The 17,003-nt window shown below is 32.8% G+C and overlaps 1 protein-coding gene across 1 annotated transcript in view; it reads right to left on the bottom strand.

The window, feature by feature from the left end:
- LOC143249469 (sodium channel protein para-like) overlaps nt 1–17,003 on the bottom strand; it is a 182,529-nt gene that overhangs the window by 84,484 nt on the left and 81,042 nt on the right. The window contains exon 7 of the mRNA XM_076499372.1: nt 2,912–2,969. Within this exon, the coding sequence (XP_076355487.1) occupies nt 2,912–2,969 (58 nt within the window). The remainder of the gene's footprint in view (nt 1–2,911; nt 2,970–17,003) is intronic.

Below are 17,003 nucleotides of genomic sequence, written 5' to 3'. Positions count from 1 at the left end.
ACCTGTATATATAAAGCACAAAAATCTGTATGTTAGCTAACTACTTCTAGGTCATTGGATCAATCTCAATCAAACTTTGTAAGAAGCTAGTTTGGAACTAGGGGAATGTTAGTGAGGATTCACAATCCTCTCTACCCTCACTATTGCTGTTACTGAGCATTTATTATCTTTGATGCAAGTTAACATTAACTACATTCAAAGATTTTGGGTGCCATGAGCTTACACGAAAAAAACCCAAAAAACTATTATATTTTCTGTAACATAACACACACACACAATATGGGGGGAAGGGCAAACAAACATCCTACATATCTCAGAGAATGTACTAGCACTCTCTGTAGAGGAATACAATGAACACGAAAGCCACTGTTATTGCAATAATATATAAACTCATGTGAATTTTCTTCTCCAACAGCCACCATAAGGCTGATACAAAGAGCCTTTCCTTGATTTATACCAATATCCTACTTTGACCCTTGACTTTATAACTTCAACTCACAAGATACTTCTGCAGCAAGTGATCATCAATTACTAACATGAAACAATGTGGAAATACACTAAGAGTTGGGTTTTGAAAGTAGGTAACAGAAAGCTCTCCTTACACCACTAATTTCATGGGTACCTCTTCCTACAAAATCACCCTGACCATCATTCAGTGTATACCATATTTTAACTGTATACACATTAAGTTCTTGAAGCTTATACTTAGCGTTTGGTGAAGTAATAATGAATACTATAATAATATGTTATAAATAAATTGTGCAAAAGTTAAGATCTTTGTGTTATTTATCATAGCATTCACTCCCACATTTATTTCAGTTCATCACTTGGACAAAGGATGGGTATCTTAGCTTGTATTCAACAAGAACAAAAAATATATATAATAATGTATGCTTATTTATGATGTCTGTTGCATCATACAACCTGCAGAAATGACTGCTGGTGTTATGAGGACATTTTCCTCCTGATGGGAATATCTGAAAAATAATATGACAGATACTATTGAACTGTTGAATACGTCCAGAATACTCAGCACTGTACTGAATTGGGTAGATTTGAATGTAGAATACTCTATCAATATGGAATACTCTTTACTGGATACATGCCTTTACTGTGTATTTTGTATACAACAGCTAGAATGGCATTTGTTTTGCTGATTCAATTATCATACAGCCCTGTAATTTTCAAAAATATATTCATAAGATTAAGAATATATTGACTTAGGTAAGTGTGTATTGCTGCAAGAAGAATGGAAGGTGTCTTTTAAAGATGTTTAAATAGTAACGTTAGTTCATTATATATGTTTACTTGGTCATCCAATGTGTAGTTGCACATTACTATTTAAACATCTTTACCAAAGAAACCTTTCATTCTTCTTGCAGCAATACACACTTACCTAACCCAATATATTCTTAATCTTATTAACACGTTTTTGAAAATGGACAGGGCTGTACAATAATTGGTTCAGCAAAACAAATGCCACTCTAGCTGTTGTATACAAAATATACAGTCAAGGCATGCATCCAGCAAAGAGTATTTCATATCGATAGAGTATTCTACCATTCAAATCCACCCATTTCAGCACAATGCTGAGTATTCGGGACTTATTCTACAGTTCAATAGTATCTATCATATTATTTCTCAGATATTTCCATCATGAAGAAAATGTTCTCATGACACCAGTATTCATTTCTGCAGGTTGTATGATGCAGCAGACATCATAAATGCCACCTCTGACTCAATCTTAGTATGCTAATGCAACATGTGTAAACCCTGTCAAACTTAATAATAGTTTTGAGATCTTATTTCTGTGAAAAATAAATAAAACCTTATTTCTATCAAAGATAAACACAGTATTATGACAATGTTAATATTTATGCTGTCTTAAATGCAGTGAACTAATTCATTTGAAATAAGTAAAAAATCCAGTTTTAAGCACTTTATTCATCTTATATTACTTAAATCTTCTTTAAAGTACACAGTTTTAATTTTATTTAAAGTCAATTTAAGAAAATCTTTGATTGCTGATCCTGTGTAAGCCAGATTGTTTCTGCACCAGACTATCATGAATACAGTATTTTTTATCTCAGAGTTTCTCAAATACAAGAACTACAAATGTAACTTATTCTTCAAAAACATTGAACACATAATTGAGGGCTTATTTCTATACATATTGGTACTTATCTAATACATTTTTTTGATTTTTACATATTTACTCACAGATATTAATTATACAGATTTTGTAATTCTTGCTTCATTTGATATAAAATTTGATATAAAAGTATAGTAAACACCACATATAAGTGCTTTATAAGTAACTGTATATTCGGTTTGTTGAATGTTATATGCTTTTAATAATCATAGTACAAGAAAGTTTCAGTATTCATTCTTTGAATATTTCATGCCCTTTTTTATTTAATTATTTACACATGCTACATAATATAGATGAATTTTAAATTCAAATTAACATATATATCAAAATAATATAAAATATACTACAATCTAAACACATAACATGAAGATCCTACAAACATTAACATCTAGAAAGTGAAATTTTAAATTTATTAATTAAAAATATACATACTCTGGTAAGTCAGCATTATTCTAGCAGCCTTTAAAAATAAGAAGGTATAATAAACTGCTAAGACTGGTTGGAAATAGTATCATATTTGGTTAAATTATTAATGGTTAATTCTGATTGGGCCTGTTTGCAGTAATATAAGATCCATTCCTGTTCATAAACTATTTAATACTATTTTTCTTAATATTCTATTATGAATAAAGTTTAAAAGATTTTCTCAGAAGATATATTCTTATGATGAGCAGCCTAAACAGAACAACATGCAACACATATACATACACATGTGTATATATATATATATATATATATATTCTATTTAAATTGACATACTTTGCACCAGTAACGTTTCCACATAGTGGAAAGTTTCCACTTTCTTCATACCAATATGCTGAAAAATAAACACATGCTTATGAAGAATAAAAACAATTTAGCAACTTTTGTTAGGCTACCTTAAAAATATAAACTACAAGTATCATATGATGATTTACTAAGTACACTTTGTAAAAAGCAAGCAGTGTGCATGGAGTAAACATTGAAAGCAGTGAATAGACTTTTTCACATATACAATGGAATTTTAAATCATTTTTACAGCATATTAAGTTAATAACATTTCAGATCATCAGCAAATTAAAATAAAGATATTCATTTGAATAATAATACGCTACAATAAACCTGTTTGATTTTTAACCTTGACCTCTGATTCAAGAATGCAATCTCCACTAGGTGTAGCCATATTAGATGGCCTTGGTTGATATTTAGAGTACTTCATATGTAAGGATTATAATTCCATTAATAACTCTTTATTAGTAATTAGTTAATAATTTACAACAATATCACTATTAAGACAACTTTACATGCCATTTTACCACTAGAAATCTCAATTGATGCAACCTAGTCAGTTTTTAATATTAATAAAAAAAAGTTCTGTCTGACTGGTGGATTTCAAAACTATTCATATTCAAGGTGTATAATTTAATAAACAATATTTCATTAACAAATTTTCATTAATAAAATTACCTTATAAGGTAACAGAAGATACACAAGGAGTTAAATGGGGTCTTACAGTGACATAAAAATTATAGTTTCATTAATTTTGTACTATAAACAGTTTTTGTATTTTAACTGCTAAAATCCAGCCTTCTTCTGACACAGCTCACATTCATGGTTCTTACACAATCATGTCAAAATATTTAATCATATAACAAATAGTTTATCTGACTGGTTGCCATTTGTTTTTAATGTCTACTGAAAGGTCTTTCCTGGTTCATTTCATTTCACATTAAGTGAAAAGAGAACCTGCATAAATGTTAATTGAGTTTAATTTAAAAGTCATTATGCTGCATCAAGTTATTATCCTTTAGTACATTCATCAAGTTTTTATTCTGTTTAATATCAGTTGAAAAGTAGAGACACTTTTAGAAGAGAGAAATGGACAAAGAAGAATAAACTGATAGTATAATGTACTTCCACCTATGACAGGGAAATCCAAACCTCCCCACACCCTTAATCTATATTTTATTTGATATTTCAGAATTATTTAATTTCATTTTTAAGAGTTAAATTTTAATCTAATGTATTTTTAGAAGTCAATCATATGTTTTTGCATTCTTATTTTGTCTATTACATATGTCATACATCAAAATTAATCAAATATTTGATCTAGAAATCAATTCAGCAAATATTTGCTATTTTTCATAATTGCTTAAACAGTTTACAGGTAATGTTAATGACCTTCAGCTACTAATTTTAATTTGTAAAATATGTGAATTGGGTCACATCTGAGTTGCTGATAGAACATTAACATTCTTGTCTAATTTGTTAATACTTGGCATAAATTACTTATATATGAAGCATCCAGCTTTGGTAAGCATATTTCCTTCACATATGAGCTTATTCATTTGCTTCTGCTATAATACCATAAACTATAACTTGTAAATACATGCCAAATCAATACTGTCTTTTGTAAGAACTTCTTTGTCTCCATGAACTATTTTTGGATAACAGTTCTCATTTTGAGAAACATCATTTTTACCAGAGCTATCACTTTTTTTATAACTATTACCACTGAAAAATTTACCTATGGACTCGTAACTGTTCCTTAGATTCACTTTTATTAGAAGCATTAAGTTCACTAAGGATATTTTTTAATTTGACAATGCTTCCTTTTTATCCTGTGCATCACTTCTGCATATATTTCACATGTAACATAACCTACAAACAACTCAGAAAATGTAAAAATCTAAACACATTACTTTTTCATAAATTATAATTTCCCCTTTCAAATTCTCACGTTTGACTCCACTTCTAATGAGAACAAATCATTCCATAAACTAATCACTCTGACAAAAAAATAAATTATCATAGCTGTAGCCTGCCTTTTTCAAATCTTAAACTTGTGCCCTCTCATCCTATTATTTTCTAAATATAGTACAAAGAAACCAGGGATGTTATCTGATTGGCTCCCTACAAAATATTATAAGCTTTAATAAAATCATTTTCTATCATCAAGAGAAAATAATGTTTTTAAATAAAATAATTCATACATATTACACAATTTTCCATGATATTAACAATACATTTGTTTCAAATGCATTAACGAGCATTATCAGTTCAAGTTATCATGGCTGATATGTGTTCCACCTGTGATATTTATAAACTGCTTATAACTATTGTTAGTTACTCATAAAATAGTAACATTTACTTAAGAGTCACTCACAAGGTGATAAGTAGGAATTACATTCACTATCTTCACCATTTACAGAGGAGCTGTCCATGATCATTGTTAGTTACTCATAAAATAGTAACATTTACTTAAGAGTCACTCACAAGGTGATAAGTGGGAATTACATTCACTGTCTTCACCATTTACAGAGGAACTGTCCATGATCATTGTTAGTTACTCATGAAATACATTATATTGCAGTTATTTATTTTAGACTTCATAATTACTGTAGTGACCAGGAAATTAGGGTTAAAAGTTATTTATACCTACTAGTAACTGTGAAATTAATAATAAAGGGAGACACTGTTTATCTCCTATCTCTTTCAAATGATACAAAATGCATTGCTTAATACAAATATCCATGTATAAGTATTTCTGTTAGTATTAATCTAATAAATTATATTATCTTGTACATCTGTTTGTTAGAACAACTGTAATGATCATATGCAATTCACAAGTGAATTATATTTTATCCTATGAATAATATTAAAAGTAATTAATGATTAATGGCTTGGCATGGTATAACAGTAAGTGAGTTTTTTGCAGATCAAAAGGTCGAATAATATTCAGGCAACAATGAAATTGAATTCAGTATGCGTTTTCAGCCAGTCCAAAACCAGATAAAGCCTTTAAAACAGCAAGTGTTGCTAATAGGTTGTCTTCCTTCTAATGCATAGTTCAAAATTATGGATGGCTATACCTGAATCCTAGGGATTTTTGACTTGGCCATTTGAGCTGATATACATATAACGTGCCATTCAAGTTAACAACATCAAATAACATGAACCACAACTACTGTCTACCAATAACATTTCAAGTGTAGAACTATAAAAATTATAATTTCATGCAAGCCATTTATACTAAGTAATGAAGATAAGCTTACTCTAACGTGGGAAATAGTGCTCTGGGAAGAGTACAATAGGTGAAATATGTTCCTTGGTTTTTTAAAAGCAAACCAACCCTGAGTTATTCAATCCACTAATCAGCAGGAACAGGCAGGATCCCTTAATGCTTTAATTATGACAGTCCATGAGTGGTGTCCAACATAATACAGTAATACCACCTGGTCAGCTTCTAGGTGATCTTATGAAACACCTCATGTTGTGACCTAGATAAAGTGTATTTAATTAGTCATTACTAGTTTGGAATCCTGGAAAAACAAAGTAAGGGGCCCTGAAATGTACCAATAAAAATACTCACCCTTCTGTATAATCTCAGAAATGGTTAAGACAGTTACAGGGGGCAGGCAAAAACCCCTCAGATGACGATACTGCCAGATCATTTAAATAATGTAAAATAAGCCATTGGGGGAGGTCCACATACCAGTCTGCATAATGTCCTCCAGCAAGCAATTCAGCTGTATCACTAAGGACATTGAAATGTGATAAATCTGATTAGACAAGACTCAGAGAATATTCCTTGCTTTCAAAGAGAGCTCAGAAAAAAAGGTTGTTGTCTAAAATCTCTAAAGATGTTAATGTGGGTAACAAAACCTTCAAGACCCTCACTGAACATGATAATGTTTAAAATCTGATGGGTCAGAGAAGAGAGAGAAATATTGATAAGATGAATTGGTGAAAAGGATTCATTTCCTTCCCTATCTGATAGCATCTTGGATAAGAAGAACCAGTCTGAGAACATACAAAATTATAAAGTAGTATGTGAACAAATAGTGCAAATGACCCCAACTACCAATATCTGTAGGACAGCAGCATCAGAAAATAAACCTTCATGTAAATGTGATATATGGCATATGAGAATCTGGTCACAAGCAGATGTTGAAAAATGGCATATAATGTAATCTTAATATACCAGTTAGGGAATGGAAATAGTCATTGAGACAAAGGGCCCAAAGCAATTAAAAGAAGCTGGAGAATACTAGAGACTCAAAAAGTATTGAATGGTAGTTAATACAACTGCCTTATACAAGGAGATCATGGAAGAATCTAAAACTTTTCCCAAAAAGCCACGTCAAATATGAATTATGGTAGGCATTTTTCATCAAAGTTGGTTCATCCTCCTCTCAATACACCATTGCCAATAAACACATCACTTTCATTCAGAAATGTACATCATACAATAAACAAAGACTAGGATAGATGCATAGCAACCTCAGAAATTAAATCCTGATGCTGTGCAAAAGACTGCATAACTTCTCTGTGCTTGAAGCTTGAGCATCCAGTTAAATGGGTGTACCATGTTAGATCATGGCTATCTCCAAAGAGTTGGCCTAAGAAGAAGTGGAAGAGAAGGACACTTCTGAAGGTGCTGCAGAAGCAGAAACCAAAGTGTAGCTACAAATCCAGCACTATCAACAGGACTTAACAATGGATTTCAACAAACCATAATTAGTATCTTGGGTAAGAAAAAAATCGGACAGAAAGCCTAAATTTGTAATCCCTTTGTGACACCACACAGATGTTAACAGTTTAAAAAGATGCCATCTTGGTTAGTCAACTCAACAGAAACATTCAACCACATGATTAAGAAGATGTTGCATCAAGCATTATGTGGAGACATTCTGACTCATACAGCCAAATGGGACAACCATCCAAAAAAAGAGCAGGTCTGACCATTAGACCATCTAAATGCTACACTGGTCATTCTGTGTTGGACTTGGTTGGATACAAAGTGGGCAATCAACAAATTTCATGGAAGAAGAGAAGCTAACCTGCATGCAAGATACACTAGCTCTAATAACTAAGCAACAAATCAAATCCTTCCTAAGATTAGCACATTATGTTAAAGTTACTTCTCCACTGACTGAACTGACCAAAGGCCAACCCAACAAGATGAAGTGGGAAAGACTACAGCAGATGGCATTCCACAAATTAAAGAAAATGTTAGGAAGCTTGCCAATCCTTAGAATGCCAGACTTAAACAAACCATTTATCATTGAGGTTGATGTTTCAGACATTGGAATTGGAGCAGTATTCCTTCAAGAAATGAAGGAGGGCTGTTCCCAGTTATGTACATTAGTAAAACCTTGTTAAGTACTGAGAAGAACTACTCTGTGATCAAATGAGAGTATCTGGCTATCAAATTTGCTATCCAGAAGTTCCAGCTCTACCTCTGTGGAAAGGCATTCATCTTCCAGACAGACCATCAGTCCATTGCATACATCCAGAGGAGCAAAATTAACAGTGTGAAGATCAAGAGGTGGACACTGTACATCCAGAACTATTAGTTCCAAACTGAAGTCAAAAAGTGCTCTGCAACTGTTGGTGCAGACTGTATGAGTAGACTTTGTATGTAGTATAAACAATACTATAAATATTTTTTGTAAAGAGGGGCTTAATGTTAGATATACATTACAAGAGTATTATTTAGTTTATATAGTGTGAGCATTAAAATAGGTTATTTTTAGAAGCAATAATTATGGCAAGTTTGCTTACATAACTGTTTACAAATTATTTGTTGTGTAGTTCCATTGTTTTAAATTGATGTCATGTTTCTTGACCCTTCTCAATTTTTCTCATTATTTCATTAAGTATTGTTACATCATAATGTCTCCTAGTTTGTAGAAAGATCTATATCTCAGTCATGCAGTATGTACATATACAGACAACCAAGTTAATGCAAGTCAATTAGAGAAAGTGAAATTGAAAAATTTAAATTTAGACAGCACAATTGTGAGTTTAGCCATAAACAGCATATAGCGGCAGTTTCTAAAATGAAAATATCACAACAGTGATAGAGGAGAATAATTTATTTTGTCAAACAACGTTTTAAAGTAACTGAACTAGTCTGTGTATAGTTTGACAAGTAAAAAAGAGAGACAATTATTTAAAGCTTTGAATACAACTGTGATAACAAACACTGTTACAAACTTTTGTACATACATTTGAATTATTCATATTATTTTGAAACAAGTGGACTGTGTGCTGCCTGTTTATTGTTAAAGTTTATTGCCAACAAGTCATAGACACCTACTGTAAAGAATCACATGTGACATTTGTTGGGTGAAAGCCTCATAAACCCAAATGACTGTTGCTGATCAATGCTTGCTCAAAATATCTCAACTTTTGAACAGACTTTAAAGAAAGCATGAAACTGGAAGACCATATCAAAAAGTAATATTTGCATAGTGCTATAATCTAAAACAAAACCAAATTAAGAGATATAGAAAGACTCTTCCCATTTGTTACTAATATGAATGAGTTAAAAAGAATCTTTCCATGAATATTAAAAAGTATCTGATAAAAAATTATGATATAATTATATGAAAGAATCATTATGGCAAGCTGTGCCTAATTAAATATATATACTTTGGACTCTTACTTTAATAATATTTACCTATCTCAAGAGTAAGTAAAAATCATATTATTAACGTAAGACCCCAGAGCCTATAGATTAGACTGAAGTGTAGATGCTAAGAGATGTTCTATCACCTGAGGGTAATTAGAGCCTAATTAAGAATGCTAACATTACTCATATAGTAATTACTTTATTAAACTATAAGCTTTAGGTTGAAACATATGGAACATCAATCTAAGAAGCTACTGTACAAAACACATAGTAATATTATTCAACCTATTCATTAACATTAAAAACCAAATGAATTACATTCTGTCATATTATTAGTTGTGGTAAGTTATTTATTGATTACTAATAAAGAGTTATCAATGAAACAATAATAATTAAATTGCCTTAAATACCATCTATAATGGCTACACTCAGTGGGGACCATCATCTTGTGCCAGAGGTGTACCTTAATGACTACACAGATCTATTTTAGACTAGTACTGCTCATTAGAAGAACTGAAAATAACAAAAAAAAACATTCAATTTAGTTAATGTACTTTGGTATTAAAATGTTAATAACAAAAACCATATTAGCACACAAATATGAAGCTTTTTCACAACATTTTACAATGATTACATGTCATTAAATTATTTTTGAACAGGGACACAATTTTGTCTTTACCCATTACAATCTAACATACATAAATGATGTACTGATGTAAAATATTAGGTATATTAAAGAAAAAGATTTAAGAAACTTATTAAATCTTTCAAGCATGTTCTACTATTGGAAATCTGGTTGAGCTTAACATTCATTTAATTTACATTACAAACATATTATCATATCATTTTACTATGAATATCTAAAAATGATCTAAGCAGAACTCAACATAAAACAACAGTTATCAGCTTTCAAAATAACTTTTGCCATTGAGTAACTAAGTGTTCAAATTTTAAAAATGCAGATAACCTTAAAACAGTTTTACTGGAAACTTTTTATAAATGTGTAAAATGACTTAACTAAACTAACTGTGATTTAAATTCTCATTGAAATTACGCTAAATATGTTTAAGGTCTTAGTAGTAACATTCAAATGTAGAAGTATAGGGCTTAGAGTCTTCATTGTAAAGTAAGTAACAAGTTGTAATTGCAAGTTAGGAGGTATACTGCTGATGTAAACATGATTCACTGAAAAGCTTGGGGTCAAATGGAGCTGATGGAATATTTACCTAAGGTGCTCATCCTTTTGTTATCCTGGATATGAAGCCTACTACTCATCAAATCATACATGCCTCATCCTACCAACTGTTATGAGTATTACTATGCAGCTCCTAGAGCATTTACAGACTGTAACAAATAGAAATGATCCACTCAGCCAGTGATTGATATTGCTGTCACTGGCCCTTTTGCACTAATACATAAAGTTGCAGTAACATCCCAATATGTAAAGTTAGGTATTACAGAAAGTAGTAAAGTCACAAAAGTAATTTGAAAGAAACATCTTTAATGGTTTTTGTGAGTCCTGTGTTTCTACCAAAACTTGATATATACAGAGTAAGTGAGAAATTAAAGAACTCATATGTCAATAAGGATTGTGGGAAATACATAATATGCTCACATTTCACAATGTCTCAAAGGTTTATGAAACTTGTATCCCAATCTGAATAAGTAAAATGGAATCATCACTTAATCATTGTGAAAAGAAACACCTAAGTCAGGTGATGATTAGGAAGTTGAAAAGGAAAGCTTATGGCAATCATGAGTCCTTGTGAGTGAGGCAAAACAACTCACTCCACTAACATTTAAAAGCAAACATAAATAAGGCAAGGACCATTTTCTGAAACACTTTTGGAAGGTAACTGCCTATAATAGCTAGAACTTAGAACAGGTTTTAAATGTCTGGTTCTGAGTCTAGACAGTCTAGCCTTAGATTACACTGGCCACTTGAATGAGAAGAAGTTATTGTACTGGAAGACCATCATTACTAAAGTTCAACCAGAGAAAACAGAACAATCCATCATACTAAAATAAAAATTAACAAGAGGGTTGCTATTGAAAGGTTTACCATGGATGATGTGAGCCAACTACATGATAAAGATTATCTTGAAACGGCCTCAACAGATTATGATGATATTTGTGGCAAAAGTTTGTGGAAAGGCAACCCAACAAAATGTTGCAGCTTCACTTTTACTTCAACTATTTCTTTTATAATGTGATAACTTTAAGCTGGTCTCAAGAGATGAAGAAGCCTATACCAGTGGCTACAATGACTTTACTTCAGACAGAATATTCTACCTAGGCACCAACATTGTACCCAGTCAACAGTTATTTACCACCCACATGTTCTGGCCTTATGATATACTCACACTGATATCCACTAAATGGGAAAGGCTATCACAGTTCTCCCCTCATGTATACGTCACAAACATCTCTGCCAAGACATTATCCTGGAAGAAAGGAGAAAAGTACATAGTATGTTTGTGTAGCATTGGGTCACTTTCAAGTAACTTGTCTCTATCTTTTCAAGCTGCAAGGTAGACAAGGGTCAGTTCCAACTGACAGTGCAACAGGTTCAGAAGAGCCCACATCAGGTACTGAATAATGTGGCTGTAGCTCCAATAAAGTAGAGAAGTTCCAGACATACCTGTCCACCGAATGTGGCAGGTGTCGTGAGTAGCTTGCTTCAAAAGATGTGGTGGTCAGCCCCATTATTTCAGGGTTGGGTGGGTTTTAATATGTTCCCCTCAGAGTATGAAGATGAGAGATAAAGTTTTTGGTTGATACAGCAGCAGACAGAACACTGGCAGATCTCATGGTATATCGTGCTCTGAACAAAACCATCACTTGTGCCTGTTAATATGGTAGGGTCGCAACTTGAAATAAACTGGATGTAAATGGATTGATTAAGCTTCAGCTATATCTAGGAGGTTTCCACATATAGTATGAAAGTACTTTTCACTGGTCTCAGTTCTGGCATTAGCATTCTCAAAATCAATGCACTGCAAGGCTTAACTGTCAGTTTTGTCTGTGCAAAAGGCGAGCTGATGTTTTGCAGTATTTACTCACAGCCAGCTAGACTGACCTTAGGAACAGTGGACTATGTGAGTGCATAGGGGAGAGAAAGTTACAGTACCCTCAAGTACACAAGTAGTGTTTCATGATTTACAATAGCCTAGTGTATCAGTGCTATGAATATAGTTATGTACAGGGGAGAGAATATTACAGTACATCAAGTACACAGTAGTGTTTCATGATTTACTATAGTTTTGTATATCACTGCTATGTAATATAGTTATTTAGCACATACATGAAATAGTTTGTTTTCTGTCCAAAAATCAAGCACATCAGGTCAGGTGGTTATCATGTGATGGGAGGATGATGTCTCAGTCTTTTTCTGCAATTCTGGTGATCAGCTACAAAATGGAATGGCCATCAGCATGGTGATCACAGTTAAAATAACTTATGCTAGTGGTAATGATAGGGTTGTAACCATCACACTATATCCAAACATAAAGACACAGATATCAATACATCTGAGATCACTAAGCAACTATTTTGTAGACAACATACACTCTATACAGTGGTAGCAGCTCAGTGATTTGTTGGTGATTCCAATGTATTTATTGGACCAAATTTCTGACTGATTCAAAACCCAGTCACATAACATCACATAAACAATCAATGCACAGAATTCCTTGGAACACTAAGGAATTACACCCTTGACTTATAACTAAACAAGAATTCCACAGTTTCCTTGGGTTCTTGCCATATTATCAACAGCCTCACCACTAATAACTCTTATGAAGGCAGAGACACACTTCAGATGGTGTGAGGAATGCAAGCAAGCATTCTAGTCCCTTGTGCATGTTTTAGTTGAATCCCTGCTGTTGTCATATCCATAACATGACTTTGAATTCCTTCGAGACACTAATACCAGTCATAGTGGAATTAGATCAGTGTTATTGCAGTTACAAGATGGAGTAAAATGTTTATCCTCATATGCTAGTAGTATTCTCATAGGTCTTTAATGCAGAAACTTGTATTATAAAGAAAGAACTGCTTGCAACTGTAGCATTTGCAAGATAATTTGGAAACTATTTGTATGGTAGAATGTTCACTGATTACATGTACCATGCAGCAATAAAATGGTTTATGAACTTTAAAAACCCCAAAGAAATGAAAGTACACTGGATAGCAGGATCTTAGAAGTATGATTTAATTACATATTACCATCTGAGCCCATAGCATGAAGTGCAAATGGACTATCCCACTTGACAATAAGATCCTGTCCATTCACTGAATGTCTGAATCCTGGACATTGAATGGGAGTTAAGGCCATTTCTGCTATAATGATAACAAGCTAACAGTGAGAGAATCCACTAGAGGATAAATATCATGGTTAATGTTTCAGAATCTCTAGAAGGAGGAAGTGAAGAACTCATAACTAGAAAGGGCTTTCCTTGCTGTGGACCTCATATTGAGGAACATAGCATGGATTCATGTAACTTATGGCACTAGTAGAACCAGTTACAAAGGTAGGAAAGTATGATGTATCATTGTTATCAACCATCAAACAGTGGTTCTTGGCTTGTGTTACAGCTAGTGATCTCTAAAATTTGAGATTCCCCATATTTTGCAAAACACAAAGATTGTAGGGCACCAATTTATTAAATGTAGTTATGCTATCATTTTACAATGGTTTTTCTGGCTACATTTGATTGAAATGTTCAGTACAAGTTTGAATGCCCTATACTGTGTGCACCACTCAAGAAGTTGAACTAATGAAATGTGATTCTTCTTTGAATAAAATAGCCCTGGATATCACTGATCCAGAAACAGAAACATGTCATCTCCATCTACTCTTGACTATTTCATGATGAAAAGCAAAGTTTATCCATTGGTTGGTATATCAACAGAGCTCATAATGGATGCACCGGATGGTTTAGTTGACTTAAATTTACACATCATCTTGCTGGATCTAGTATGTTCCAATATCACATCTTATATTTTTTTTTTAATTTTGTGAATTATAAATATATGAGAAGAATACATAGTATTTGTACACTACAAATGTTGTCATCAATGTATTTCCTTTGGTTGCTTTACCACTAGAGCCACTAGACATTGTTAATAATGAACTTTTAAACAGAGCAAGTTACCATGTTCTTCCCCCTTTCATGAATAAGGCCCATCCTCAGACCTCACCTCAAGGGTCATAGAACAACCACTATTTGACATCGTTTATTTTTATGGTAATACCATTTTTGTATTTCCCTGACTCAGAACTGAGCTTGAAACCATTTACTTGGTGAGCAAGATGTTCTCAGGTTGGACTCTGAACAAAGAAAGTATACAAAAACTGATAACTATATTACAAGGAAATCATGCTGGTTGACTGATATGAGGGAAAAACAAGAAAGTACTTTTCACACAACTAGAATAATTATAAAACACAAAACCTCCTTCATGTATGACAAAAGTCTGAAAATGCAAAATCATGTGTTTTTTTTAGAGTAAATTAGAATCAAATAGTGAGTTCTGAATGTATTATTTCTCCAACCACTTTGGCAACTGCATGAGGAATGACAACAGAGGGGTTAAAACTGTCCACACATATGGCACACTTGACTACTGACATAGTACTTTATTTCTTAGTGTTTTCAATGAAATCTTAAAGCTCTGAATAAGACCTTTATTATTGTGTACCAGATGTGCCTGTTCCTATGATCCATACAGAGATTTAGAGAACTGATTTGTGATATCTTACATAAGAAGTACATTTCTCTGGAACCACACTAAGACAACAAAGAATCAAAGCACACAAAAAAATTAAACATGACAGAATACAATACTCCACTGTACAGCATTTAAATACAATCAAAGAAACATACCACAGTGACACAATGGAAACATCTATAAGTATATAATCTAAAAATTCAACCATAAAATAAGTCACTTATAAAGTTAAAGTTAAAACTGAAAATAACAGGATACAGAATAACAATTTGCATAATAGCCATAATGCTTGCAAAACACTAAAAAAACTGCTATTCAGTATTTAATACTTATCTGTTGGACATTAGCAAACCTGAATACTATACCTATGAAAAATTAAAATAAAACAATATATATACATATCACAAAAGGAAACAAAAGAATAAAATTAAATCATTATAGAAAATACTGCACTGAGGATTGAAATTAACATTGAAACAATGCTAGGTTTCATATATATATATACTTCCTACAATAACACCTTATGGAATAACTATGACCTATTACAAAGTATAATGTGGGTGACTATTACTATAAACTTTATTCTTGTCACTGAATGACTCTTCTACTATGTCTTTATCAGCACCTAGGCCCAATCAACTTCTTCAGGCAGGTGAGTAGCGTGTGTGATAATGTTATCAAATGTAATAAATACACTTCTGCATGTCACCTGACTTGATGGAGTTGTAGTTAAGTGGGTTTAATCACTGTAGAAGATATGGTTTAGTCTACCCAAATACAAACTACTAGCAGACTGCTGATGCATATTATAACTGTACTTTATCTCCAGAAAGAACAGATTTTCTTTCACAGTTTTATTTTCTGATGCTAGCCTGCTTTGCCCCCATTTTTTTGTTATGCATATTCGTGAGCATCAAAACCATCCAGTCATCTATTTGCCCAAGGAAGTAGAAAAGTGAGGACATGTTTTGCAGTGTTTACATGCTTGAAGTCCATAAAGAATATTGGTGTGTCTTGAATTTTTATTATAACCACAGGTGACTAAGTACTTACAGTCAACTGTATTATTCCATTCTTTAGCATTTAATCTATCTCAGCAAAAGCTATATCTCAATTGCACCAGTGAATATTTTGGCAGTTGCGTAACTGGACACTTGTAAGTTGTCACCAATCTCTCTATTCTGCTTATTTAACCCAGGCAGCTATCAGGACCCACAAACACACTGGAATGATAAGTCAGAACTCTCTGTGCTAGTGTACATCAAAATTGTTGCCCTTTCAACAACTTCAGGTGTTCAGGAACCTGTGTTTTTCACACTAATGTGGTGTGGGTGATATAAGCCTATCTATTTTCTCATCCCAATCACTTTTCTTTTAGAAATGTTTACTAGCTGATAATTTCATAGTCTTCTATCTATAATTGCACATCATAACCAAAATATACTCTACATGGCCAAAAGTATGTGCTTGTTGAACATCTCATTCAAAACCATGGGTATTAATATGAAGTTGGTCCCCTCTTTGCTGCTATAACAGCCTCTACTCTTCTAGGAAGGCTTTTCACTAGATTTTGGGGCATAGCAGTGGGGATTTGCTCCTATTCAGCCACAAGAGCATTTGTGAGGTCAGACAATGATGTTGGGCAAAAAGGCCTGACTTGCAGTTAGCATTCCAATTCATCCCAAAGGTGTTTGATGGGGTTGAGGTCAGGCCATTCAA

The sequence above is a fragment of the Tachypleus tridentatus genome, chromosome 4, assembly GCF_004210375.1.
Source record: "Tachypleus tridentatus isolate NWPU-2018 chromosome 4, ASM421037v1, whole genome shotgun sequence".
Taxonomy (NCBI): Eukaryota; Metazoa; Arthropoda; class Merostomata; order Xiphosura; family Limulidae; genus Tachypleus; species Tachypleus tridentatus.
Note: the sequence above shows the minus strand (reverse complement) of the source record. Positions and strands in the feature narration are given on the sequence as shown.